General features: G+C 44.9%; 1 protein-coding gene across 11 annotated transcripts in view; it reads left to right on the top strand.

The window, feature by feature from the left end:
• Positions 1–12949, top strand: part of LOC127008702 (recombining binding protein suppressor of hairless-like) — a 198654-nt gene that overhangs the window by 176274 nt on the left and 9431 nt on the right. For all 11 annotated transcript variants that reach the window (XM_050881032.1, XM_050881034.1, XM_050881036.1 and 8 more), the window contains one exon: positions 4818–4992. In XM_050881032.1, coding sequence (XP_050736989.1) covers positions 4818–4992 — 175 coding nt within the window. The remainder of the gene's footprint in view (positions 1–4817; positions 4993–12949) is intronic.

Genomic DNA, 12949 nt, shown 5'->3' on the forward strand with positions numbered 1-12949 from the left:
ATGAGAATGTTGAAAAGAAACAAAGATGGTAAGAAAGAGTAGTTAGAGGTATATCCAAGTGGCAGAGTAAGTTTATAGGACAGGTTAATAAATAGGTAACAACGAACAGGTAACACAGGTATTGCCAAGTCAGTAAGTTAGTAGGAAAGGTTAATGGAAGTAGAGAAATGGGACAGGTGGATAGACGTAGTTATATCAAGGATCCAGGTTAATTGAGACAGGTAAATGGTAGGAAAGCCGCAGGAGAGGTAGATGCATACAGACAAGTGGTAAAAGGGAGGTTAGTGGTAGCTAGTGGTATAGAGCAAGAAGTCAAGACAAGTTAGTTAAAGGTAGGCAGATGATAATTGGAACCCAGTAAGACAGACCAGGTAGACATAGGCTGTGTTGAGGAGTAGACAGGGAAGTGGTAGTAGTATAAATCAACAAGGTAGGACAGGTTAATTAAAGGTAGGAATATACAGGCAGGGAAACATCAGGTAAATATATAGGCTTAAAAAAAAATGGTGTCAGAAAGTTAAATAAAAGCAGGGAAGTAGGAACAAATTGACATGCAAGTGGTATAGATCAAAGAGGCAGAACAGGTTAATTAAAGGTAGGCAGGTGGTAGGAGGGGGACAGGACAGGTAAACACACAGGTAGATGTTGAAATTAAAAGCAGAGAAATGGCAGCAATGTGACAGTGCAAATGGTATAGATCAAACAGGCAGGACAGAGGTTAATAAGGGTATAGCAGGGGTGGTAGGAGGGGACAGGGACAGGTAACACACACACAGTGGCAAAAAAAAAAAAGTAAAAAGCAGCAAGGTGACAGGTGAAATGGGTAAGATCAAAGAAGAGGGGGGAGCAGAACAGGGGTGTAAAGGTAGGAGGTGGGGTAGGAGGACACAGGTAGATGTTGAAATTAAAAGCAGAGAAATGGCAGCAAGGTGACAGTGCAAATGGTAGAGATCAAACAGGCAGGACAGGTTAATTGAAGGTATAGCCAGGTGGTAGGAAGGGGACAGGGCAGGTAAACACACAGGTAGATGTTGAAATTAAAAGCAGATAAATGGCAGCAAGGTGACAGTGCAAATGGTATAGATCAAACAGGCAGAACAGGTTAATTAAAGGTATAGCCAGGTGGTAGCAGAGGGGAGGGGCAGGCTAGGGTAGTGAGGGTAGGGATATGTAAAAGTCATCCTGGTAACCTGTTCGTAATGTTCACTCCGGCCACTGCGACGTGCTAATGGAGATGAACAGCGTAGTGGAGGTCATGGTCAGGCCTTCGGAGCGTGTTTGTTTGCTGGGATGGACTTGAACTTGTTTTTTTATATTATTTATATGTATTTATTTTTTTAAGAGTGATGAAGCGAAGGAAGACTCTTGTTTGTGTCGTGCATAGAGAAGAATAAGTGTGTGGGTGTGGGTCTGTGTGTGTGTGTGTGTGAGGTGTAGAGTGAGTACAGAAAACTGCGTGTGGTGTGACTAATAGTGAGTGATGTGTCTATAGGAGTGAGTGTGTACAGAAGAACGAGTGTAAGTGTGATTTCAAGTGTGAATGTGGGGTGTACAGAAGAACGATTGTTAAGTGTGTGAGAGTGTGAATGTCGGGTATGCAGGAGAATGTGAGTGTGTCGTGCGTACAGAAGAATGAGTGTGAGTGTGAGTGTGAGTGTCGTGTGTCGTATGCAGAAGAATGATTGAGTCTGAGGGTCGTGTCGTACGTACAGAAGAATGAGTGTGAGGGTCGTGTGTATGTGAGTGTGTCGTGCGTACAGAAGAATGATTGTGAGTCTGAGGGTCGTGTGTATGTGAGTGTGTCGTGCGAACAGAAGAATGAGTGTGAGTGTCGTGTGTATGTGAGTGCGTCGTGTACATAAGTGTGTTTGTTTCGTGTCGTGGTGGGTGCGGCGGAGTGACGGTGACAGCTGAAGGAAGGCCAGTCAACCGCGGGGGCGATACCATATTATCGTACCCAGCGCATTGCATTTTCGTAGTTTCCTTTCGATAACTATATAAAAAAAAAACGAAAACCATCAGTATTTAGCATTTTCAACGATGACTTTAATTTTCTATCGTTGTTTGTGTGGTTACGACAGTCTTGGCGTCTAAAAATAATAAATAGATGTTCAGAGTACGACAATTTGGCAACGCTGGACACACCTTTTACTGACGACACCCGCGGCGCCCATTCACTGCTAGGTGGACAGGGGGACAGGTGTAGTAGACTGCCCATCCGCCTCCACTCCGCCAGGGAATCGAACCCGGGAGCTCTCGGTTATGAGCTGAGCACGCTGACCACTGCACCACGGAATTTCTTGAACCCGGCTATTACGGCACTTTTTTTTGTTCTTGTTCTTTATTTCACACCTGGAGATGAAACAAAGACCAAAAATGAACGTGGAAGAATTTGGTATTTGTGCCTGTGTGTGTGTGTGTGTGCGTGTGTGTGTGTGTGTGTGTGTGTGTGTGTGTGTGTGTGTGTGTGTGTGTGTGTGTGTGTGTGTTGAGTGTGCAAGAGAACGAGTTAAGTTTGTATCATTATGTGGTGGAGGAAAAAGTGTGTGTGTGTGTGTGTGTGTGTGTGTGTGTGTGTGTGTGTGTGTGTGTGTGTGCAAGAGGACAAGTTTGTATCATTATGTGGTGGTGGAAGAAGTGTGTGTGTGTGTGTGTGTGTGTGTGGCGGCGGCGTGAAGGGTACAGGTGCGTGCGATGCTTGGGTGGGCAGGTGAGGCAGCCACTTCCGATCACCTGAGTCCTCCGATCACCTGTATCACGCCATTACCTGAGTGACGCCGCACATTTTTTTTCGTCTTTGTTTATTTCGCAACTGGAGATGAACCCGAGACAAAAAAATTGGAGTGTCAGATTTTTTTTGTGTGTGTGTGTGTGTGCGTGTGTGCGTGTGTGTGTGTGAGGTAGACGCGTGGCTCTACACCTTGAACCCGGTTATTATGGCGAAATGGCTGACAGTGATTAGCGCGGGAGTCGAACGGTGAAGTGAGTGAAACCGAAGCGCCAGTATTTGTCTCTCTCTCTCTCTCTCTCTCTCTCTCTCTCTCTCTCTCTCTCTCTCTCTCTCTCTCTCTCTCTCTCTCTCTCTCTCTCTCTCTCTCTCTCTCTCTCTCTCTCTCTCTCTCTCTCTCTCTCTCTCTCTCTCTCTCTCTCTCTCTCTCTCTCTCTCTCCTTTTTCACTTTCCTTCCTTTTTTGCTTTATTTTTATAGTTTATTTTTCCTCTCGTTATATTTTTCTTTCTCCGTTTTTCGTTCTCTCTCTCTCTCTCTCTCTCTCTCTCTCTCTCTCTCTCTCTCTCTCTCTCTCTCTCTCTCTCTCTCTCTCTCTCTCTCTCTCTCGCCATTGTTACTTTACTATTACGTTGTGCGCCGTTCGTTATAACATTCGGGGCCGCTCACAACGTTCCATCATGGCCGCCAAAAACTGAGGCCGACAGACGTAAAGAGAGAGAGAGAAACGGAGAGAGAAAAAAAAAAAAGGAAATGGAAAAAGAAACAAAAACAACAAAAAATCGTGCAGCGCCGCGCCATATGTCCGTCGCAAAAAACACGCCACTCGTTATTCCTCTGTTTCTTTGTTCGAACGCGAAGTGAATCGGCCTCACTTTGTGGTTCGAAGCGGGACACAACAAGTTTTGGACGCCCGCTTCGCTTTTTTTTTCACTTTTTTTTTTAACCTGTCCCGTGTGTGAGGGCGCGCGGGAGAGTGAATGGCAAAGCGAGGTGGGTTTTCTCTCTCTCTCACTCTCTCTCTCTCTCTCTCTCTCTCTCTCTCTCGTCATATGCTATTTTTTTCTCTCTCTCAACGTCCTTACTTATCTCACCTACTCTCCAGTCATCTGCTATGTTTTTCTCTCAGCATCCTCTTTCTACTTCCTTCTTTTTCTTTTTCTTTTCTTTCTTAACATTAATTCTCTCTCAGTCAATCCGGAATCCGATTCGTGTAAATTCCATCGTTTCTTCTCGGAGTCTTCGTCGTGTCGTGATGTTCGCACGTGTGGAAGCTGCAACGCCCTGGTGGTTTGCAGAATAGTTTGGACGCCTTATTTAGTAACACTTGAAACACCTAAAGAACCAAACATTAAAACTCATAACTGTGTAAATGAATGGACAGGAATGTTTTGATTGAATGTTTGTTGTCTAGCTTTGATTTCTTTAACCTCAGCACCTCCCCATTCTTCCTATCCATCACTTTCGCATCATTCAGCCGTTCCCTTCACTTATCTTTATGGCTCATCCTCCTTCATCCTTCCTCCCCTCCACCTCTTTATCCTTCACCCGTTCTCCTTTCAACCGTCCTTCAAACTTTCCATCTATCAATCCTTATATTGTAACACTTGAAACACCTAAAGAACCAAACATTAAAACTCATATCAAAACTGTATAAATGAATGGACAGGAATGTTGCGATTGATGGTTTGTTGTCTAGTTTTGATTTCTTTCACCTCAGCACCTCCCCATCCTTCCTATCCATCACTTTCGCATCCTTCAGCCGTTCCCATCACTCATCTTTATGGCTCATCCTCCTTCATCCTTCCTCCCCTCCACCTCTCTATCCTTCACCCGTTCTCCTTTCAACCATCCTTCAAACTTCCGATCTATCAATCACCTGTCTCTCTCGCAATCCACACTCCTTCACCCATCCTAAACCCTCATCCTTCACCCATCCATTTTACCCATTTTCTTCACACAACCAATCTTCCTATTCCTCATTCCCTCATCCTTCACCCGTACATTGCCCTCAACCATCCGTCTATCTTTCAATCACCCGTCACTCACCCTTCCACCCCTCTGACCGTGTGTCCCCATCTCCCCCTCAGCACTACTGCGCCGCCAAGACCCTCTTCATCAGCGACTCGGACAAGCGGAAACACTTCATGCTCACCGTCAAGAAGTTCTGGGGCTCGGGTGCGGACATCGGGGTGTTCCACTCGCGACGCATCAAGGTTATTTCCAAGCCGTCCAAGAAGAAGCAGAGTCTCAAGAATGCCGATCGTGAGTGTTGAATTCGCTTAGTTGTTTGCCTTTTAGAATGTCTTAGTTAGCTGTTATGTGTGATAGTTTTAAGGTTATTTTTAAGACGTCCAAGAAGAATTAGTCTCAAGAAAGCCGATCGTGAGTGTTGAATTCGCTTGGTTGTTTGCCTTTTAGAATGTCTTAGTTAGCTGTTATGTGTGATAGTTTTAAGGTTATTTTTAAGACGTCGTAAGTGTTAAATTGCCTTAGTTGTTAGTGATTAATGATAGGTAGATAGGTAGTAATAGTTATTAATGATAGTAGTTTTAGGGTGATTACTAAAATGTATAAGAAGTAGAATTTGAAGAATGACGATCGTGAATGTTGAATGATCTTACTCTCTTACTTTCTAGCTTATTTAGGTTATTTGAATGGGAGGATTATTAGTGTATTTAGGTCATTTGAATGGTAGGATTAACTTTAGGTTGTTCCAAGGCTCCCAAGAAGAGATCGTCCCATTAATGCCAATCTTGAGTGTTAAACTATCTTGCTTATTAACTTAGTGTATTTAGGTCATTGAATGGGAGGTTGAAGGTCATTTCCTAGTCATGCAAGAGGAAGCAATATTAAGGATGTTGACCTCGTGTGTTAGTCTTGCCTCTGCGTTCGTCCGGCTTGGTGTTAGTTAGTTGTTACCGCGTGTCTCGGTTATTTAGGGAGAGTTTAGGTGATTTACGAGCCATGCAGAAGAAGCGTTGATTGCCATTAGTGTCATAGCTTAATTACGTGATCATTAATAGTGGTTTGTCATCAGAGAGAGAGAGAGAGAGAGAGAGAGAGAGAGAGAGAGAGAGAGAGAGAGAGACAAAAAGGAAAACTAATTATGGTCATGACATTAAGATAGTTTACGATAAAGAAAATGGGAAAGGAAAATGAGAATGATAGAAAGTTGGAAAATTATAAACGACATGAAGATAGAGAGATATTGTGGGGAGAGAGAGAGAGAGAGAGAGAGAGAGAGAGAGAGAGAATTAATGTGGTTCTGAAGAATGTTATTTTGAAAAGAAATTGGACATGAAACCTTGACTTATTCGAGGAAGAGGAGGAGGAAGAGGAGGAGGAGGAGGAGGAGGAGGAGGAGGAGGAGGGTTAAGAAGAGCTCACCACCACTATCACCAGTTTACATTCCTCCTCCTCCTCCTCCTCCTCCTCCTCCTCCTCCTCCTCCTCCTCCTCCTCCTCCAACCACTTCCCGGGGGTCTGGAGCAAAGGTCGTCAAACTAAGAGGGGAGAGTTAAGGAGGAGGAGGAGGAGGACGACGAGGAGTAAACTATATAGTAAACTCCATTCCACTTACAATGTGTGTGTGTGTGTGTGTGTGTGTGTGTGTGTGTGTGTGTTATCCCAGGACGAGAAGGAGAGAAGGGGAGAAGAAGGGGAAGGAGAGAGAGAGAGTGGAAGTGGAAAGAGGAAGGAAGGAAGGAAGGAAGAAGGGAGGAGGGGGGAAGGAGGCACCCAAGACGCTGAGATTGTGAAATGTACGTGTTGATTTATAGTTGGAAAGTAAAGTCGTCCCCCCCCCCCTCCTCCTCCCCCCTCCTCCTCCTCCTCCTCCTCCTCCTCCTCCTTCGGTGATTGAAATTCCTTCCATCTTTTTCTGTTTACTTTTGTTTCTTATTTTTAGCTTTTTCGATCGTGTTCCGTTGTCGTGTTTTTCCTTTTTTTTTATATATTTTTTTGTTTACTTCTTGTTCTATTTGTTGCGTCACTTCTTCTTCATCATCTATTACTTGTTCTTCTTCACCATCATCATCTTCTTCTTCACCTCATCATCACCTTTCCTGTACCTGTTCTTCCCTCCGTTATCTGTAGCATCGTCCTCCTCTTCCTTCTCCTCCTCCTCCTCCTTCTTCTCTTCCTCCGCCTGTTCAAACCGACACGCGTCCAGTCCTGCCACGCGTCTCTCTCCTTCCTTTCCTTCCTCTCCTCCTCCTCCTCCTCCTCACGAAATCTTCCTCCAATTTGCCGCCTCCCCTTTCCACTTTTTATTCCCCGTTTTCATTATTTTTGTCATTTTTTTTTCGCCCACACTCGAAGGGGGAAACAGCACGGTAGAAAACTTCCCCGCCATGTTTACGGTGGACTGAACTATTTCAACACGACATGCAAAAAACGGGCGAATTATTTCCAGTCTCAGGTGAGGGAGACAGGTGCGCGTGTCATTAAGGGGGGGAGGGAAGGGGGGAGAGAAGGAGGGGAGGGAAGGGAAATACGAGGGCTGCCACTTCCTGTCTACCTCCTCCACCTTCTCTCCCTAGTCTACCTCCTCCTTCCTTCCTTCTTTCCTCCATTCCTCTCCCTTCCTCCCTTCTTCCATTCTCCCTTTCTCTCCCTGCCTCCCTTCCATTCCTCTCTTCCTCCCTTTCCTCCTGTCCTCCCTTCCTTCTTTCCTCCATTCCTCTTTCTTCCTCCCTCTCCCTTCCTCCCTTCTTCCATTCTCCCTTTCTTCCCCTGCCTCCCTTCCATTCCTCTCTTCCTCCCCCTTCTTCCATCCTTCTTTCTTCCTCCTCCTCCCTTCTTCCATCTTTCCATCCCTCTCCTCCTACTCCATTCTTCCATTCCTCTCCCTTTCTTCCTCCCCTTCCCTTCTTCCTTCTCCCTTCCTCCCCTTTCATCTCTCTCCCTTACTCCTCCTCCCCCCCTTCCCCCATACGCGCTTCTCTCCCTCCCTGGCATGTATTTTCTCGCTCCTCCCCGCTCGCTCTCTCCCCTCGCGTTTCTTCTCGTTTCTTCCTCCCTCCCTCCCTCCCTCCCTGCTCGCCCTTCCTCCCTCGTTGCGTAAACAATAGAAAGACGCCCTGGATTTCACATATTCGGGAGCGTCAAATGTACTTTCCAAAGGCAGGAAATCTTAAATAACTTGTTACACTTGAAAATAATCGAGCGTCTTTTTTTTCTGACTTTGAGAAGAGAAAATCGTGTAATTTGCCTACCATTAGAGAACTGGTTTGTACTGCACTGCTTCTTTTGGGACGAGTAAGCGGTATGTTTTGAATTCAGTAAGCAATTGAAGATGAGAAGGATTGTAGGAAGAGGAAAATCTGTATCAGTCTTGAATTTGTAAAAACGAGTAATAAGATTTTGGGGGGACATAACGATCGACGAGACAGTAATGAAAGATAAGAAGGATTGTAGGAAGAGGAAGATCGCTATGAGTAATGTGGATTTTAATCTTGAAGGTAAAAACGAATATGATTTTTCTTTCTTCCTCCTTTCTCCCTTCCATCTTTCCTCCCCTTTCCTCCTGTCCTCTCTTCTTCCATTCCTCTCCCTTCCTTCTTCCATCCCTCTTTCCTCCTCCTCCTTCTCCCTTCCATCTTTCCTCCCCTTTCCTCCTGTCCTCTCTTCTTCCATTCCTCTCCCTTCCTTCTTCCATCCCTCTTTCTTCCTCCTCCTTCTCCCTTCCATCTTTCCTCCCCTTTCCTCCTGTCCTCTCTTCTTCCATTCCTCTCCCTTCCTTCTTCCATCCCTCTTTCTTCCTCCTCCTCCTCCCTTCTTCCATCTTTCCATCTCTCTTCCTCTCCTGCCCCTCTCTTCTTCCATTCCTCTCCCTTCCTTCTTCCATCCCTCTTTCCTCCTCCTCCTCCTCCCTTCCATCTTTCCATCTCTCTTCCTCTCCTGCCCCACTCTTCTTCCATTCCTCTCCCTTCCTTCTTCCATCCCTCTTTCTTCCTCCTCCTCCTCCCTTCTTCCATCTTTCCATCTCTCTTCCTCTCCTGCCCCTCTCTTCTTCCATTCCTCTCCCTTCCTTCCTCCCTCCCTCCCTCTTGTTTTATATTATTTTACAGAACAATATCACGGAAAAAATTAGATTAATAGTCGTTTGATGGAGGCGTGTCGTGGAAATTTACCGGAAAACGAAGAAAAAACGTTACCGGAAGAAAAAAAAATATTACACCCAACCAGATGCTCTTGGAAAAGCAAATAGAAAATAAAAGACGAGTGAAATATAAAGTAATTCCGCGCTAACAGAAAATTAAGCGGTTGGGGAAAAAAAAAAAACGTGACAATACAAGAGTAACGATAAGAGGAGATTGACCACACACACACACACACACACACACACACTAAAAAAATTACACCCGAGAAGAAGGACAGGTAGCGCGTGTGTGACGGAGGGGGGGAGGGGGGAAGGGGGGTGTGGGGGAGGAGGGGAGGGGGGGGGAAGAGAGGGAAATGACCACCACACTCCACCGACTCTGCTCCTCCTCCTCCTCCTCCTCCTCCTCCTCCTCAATCACACCCCGTCATTATGTCTCCGTGCCATACCTTCACACCTCCTCCTCTTCCTCCTCCTTCTCTTCCTCCTCCTCCTCCTCCTCCTCATTCCTTCAGATGCTTACGTCACCCTTCTTCCTCCCTTCTTTCTATCCCCTCCTTACCTCCCTTCTCCCTTCCTTCCTTCCTCCCTTCCTTCATCTTCAGTAATGTGTCCAGATTGTTGTGTGGTCAGAGTGTGCTGAAAGTGTGTGTGTGTGTGTGTGTGTGTGTGTGTGTGTGTGTGTGTGTGTTCTCTCGTATGTATCATCTTTTTCCCTGTAATATTTTCTCCCGTGTGTCATTTGAAAAGCGTCTAATGTAACCTTTCTATTCTTTATTCACACGCACGTTCTGAGACTTTCTGCTCTTTTTTGCTTTCTCAGTTTTTATTTTATTTATGTCGTTCCTTATATTTCCTTTTTGCATCTTCACTTTTCTTTTCCTCCTTTGATCTTTTTTTTTGTTTTTGTTTTTTGTTCCTGTCGTTCCTCACCTTTTCTTCTGTTCCTCTTTTGTCTCTCTACTTCTCTTTTCTTTTCCTCCTTTGATCTTTTTTTTTTGGTTTTTATTCGTGTTGTTCCTCACCTTTTCTTCTGTTCCCTTTTTGTCTCTCTACTTCTCTTTTCTTTCCCTTCTTTGATCTTTTTTTTTGGTTTTTATTCCTGTTGTTCCTCACCCTTTCTTCTGTTCCCTTTTTGTCTCTCTACTTCTCTTTTCTTTCCCTTCTTTGAATTTTTTTTTTTTTTTATTCCTGTCGTTCCTCACCTTTTCTTTTCTCTCCTTTTTGTCTCTTTCCTTCTCTTTCCTTTCCCTTTATTGCTCTTTTTCCCGGTTTTTATTTCTATCTTTCCTTACATTTTCTTCGCTTTCCTCTTCGTCTCTTCACTTATCTTTTCCTTCCTTTTCTTTATTATTGCATTTTCTCACATTTTATTATATCCACTTGCTCATTATCTTTCTTTACTATTATTTCTCATGTATATATCTAGTTATCTATCTTTCCATGCTTACTATTTCCTCAATCTTGATAAACCTCAATCTTATTACCTGGACTTTCAATTATCACACACACACACACACACACACACTCGCGTTACACAATTGAGCACTTCTTAACACCCTCGCCTCACAAACACCTTCTCTACGACACTTTATCACAACCGTTCCCACCATTCACTGCCATACGTTGACGGACAGCCTTCATCATTGTAGTCTTACACCACCGCCGCCACCACCGCCGCCACCGTTGCCATATAGAAGATCAACCCTTTTTACGATACGCAGGTTGCATTGTTTGTTTTTTTCTGATTTTGTTGCGGTTTATGTGTTTTTTTTTTTGTTTATATTTACACATCCCGAAGTTGACCTCTCTTTCGGCCACCTCTTTTGATTTTTTTTTTTTAGGAGCAGCGAGTAGCGGGCTTTTTTTTTTATTGTTTCCTTTTTCTTGTGCCCTTGAGCTGTCTCCTTTGTTGTAAAAAAAAAATACGACCATCACTACTACTACTACTACTACTACTACTACTACCATCACTTCAGCCACCCAAGTATATCAAGTCTTCAATCACTCCACTCTTGCCATAACTCAGACTAGTTTTGTCATTATGCTACGGTTGCCTCACCACCACCACCATCACCACCATCACCATCACCACCACCACCACCACCACCAGAGACATGCGGCGGCGGTGGTGGTGATCTTGTGCGTTGGAGGAGACGGAAATTCTCGTTACTGTGCTGTGTGGCCCGAGGCGTTTAGCTCAAGGGAAGGAGGAGGAGGAGGAGGAGGAAGAGGAAGAGGAGGAGGAGGAGGAGGAGGAGGAGGAGGAGGAGGAAAGGGGTGCCAGCGACTTGAACGAGTAGAGGAAGAGAGGAAGATGAAAAAGTTAAGGAGAGGATGTGGACGAGAAAGGAAATTAGAAGTGCGGAGAGAGAGAGAGAGAGAGAGAGAGAGAGAATGAAAATGAGAAGGAAAATGTGAAGGAGAAAAGGAGGAGAGAAGGAAAGAGAAGGAAAAAGAAGGAAAGAGAAGTAGAGAGAGAGAGAGAGAGAGAGAGAGAGAGAGAGAGAGTAAAGAGTAAATGGGGTCAGAAGAGTCGTGGGAACCAAGTCTTGTGCTTCCTGGGATAACTTTGCTCTCTCTCTCTCTCTCTCTCTCTCTCTCTCTCTTTCACTTCCTCCCTCCCTCCCTCTCCCTCTTCCTATCAAACCTCAGTTGAAAGGGGAGAGAGGGAGAGAAGAGGAAGAAGAAGAAGAAGCGGAGGGGAAGGAGGAAGATTAGAGAAAAAGGATGAACGTAACACAAATACCAGGGGAGAGAGAGGACAGAGAAGGAGGGAAGAGGAAGAAGAGGAGGAAGAGGAAGAGAAGAGAAAGAGAAGAAGAAGAAGAAGAAGAATGAACACCACAAGTAGTGAGACTTTTTACGAATTTTCCACGGCAAGCTGGCAGGCGTGAAGAGGAGGAGGAGGAGGAGGAAGAGGAGGGAAGAAGAAAAGGAGAGAGGACGATAAAGTTGAAGTGAGTGCGTGACGTTGAGGAAATGTCAAGTGCGTGAGGGATTGCGTGCAAGTCTGTGGTGGTGCCCTTTCTGGCTTATGAGCAGGTAGAGAGAGAGAGAGGGGAGGGGGAGGGGAGGGGATGTGACGGCGGGTGTAGGTGTGTGGAGGAGGTGAACAGGTGAACTCAGGTGAGCTATTAACATCTGCCGCTGTGTGGGTGAAAGGTAGTGTTGGTGTGGTGTTATAAAAGGGATATTAAAGGTGTATAAGACTTGAACATTTGTAGTTTTAAGAGACAAGCCGAAGAAGATTGTAGTGTATTGTGTAATTATAAGGTATTAGAGGGATTACGAAACTAGTATTAGGATTAGAATTAGTGTTAGTAGCGGGCTTTTTTTATTATTGTTTCCTTTTTTGTGCCCTTGTGGTGTCTCCTTTGCTGTAAAAAGAAGTATTGACGTAACAGGTAGAATGGGAACACTATACGCCACCTGTTCATCAGTCCCCAAACACACCTGAGATACCGAGAACGAGAAAATGAAAGTGAGACCAATGAGAGAGAGGAGATTGATGACGAGAGGGGTAGGCTAACAAATATCTTAAAATACACAACCAACAAACATAAAAAAAAAGTTAGGTGAGAGTAATGAGGGAAGAGGAGGTGTAGGTGAGAGAGGCTAGGTAAGAAGCGGTCTACAGGTGCATCAGGGTACGTGACGCAGGTTAATTGCTAGGCATCTTGAAGTCTCACCTGCTTTATACGAAGGAAAATCATCTCTCTTGGTATGACTCACTATGATTGGGTTATACGTATTATGGTTGTATATGAATTTTAATGGGGCAGGATTCCATGTGTGTGGGTGTGTGTGTGTGTGTGTGTCTGTCTGTCTGTCTGTGTGTCTGTGTCTGTCTGTCTGTCTGTCTGTGTGTGTCTGTCTGTCTGTCTGTCTGTGTGTGTCTGTCTGTCTGTGTGTGTCTGTCTGTCTGTCTGTGTGTGTGTGTGGTGGGGGGGGTATTAACGTGTGTGGCTTATGACCGTGTGTATGTCGGGGTGTATTTATGCACCCAACCGTCATCCTACTCTATATTAATGTCTCGTATGGCTGGTTTCCGTTGTATGTTTATTAATGTATTAGATCGTCACCTCTCCTTATATTGGTTATGTCACCCGTGTC

Source organism: Eriocheir sinensis, chromosome 38 (assembly GCF_024679095.1).
Source record: "Eriocheir sinensis breed Jianghai 21 chromosome 38, ASM2467909v1, whole genome shotgun sequence".
NCBI lineage: Eukaryota > Metazoa > Arthropoda > Malacostraca > Decapoda > Varunidae > Eriocheir > Eriocheir sinensis.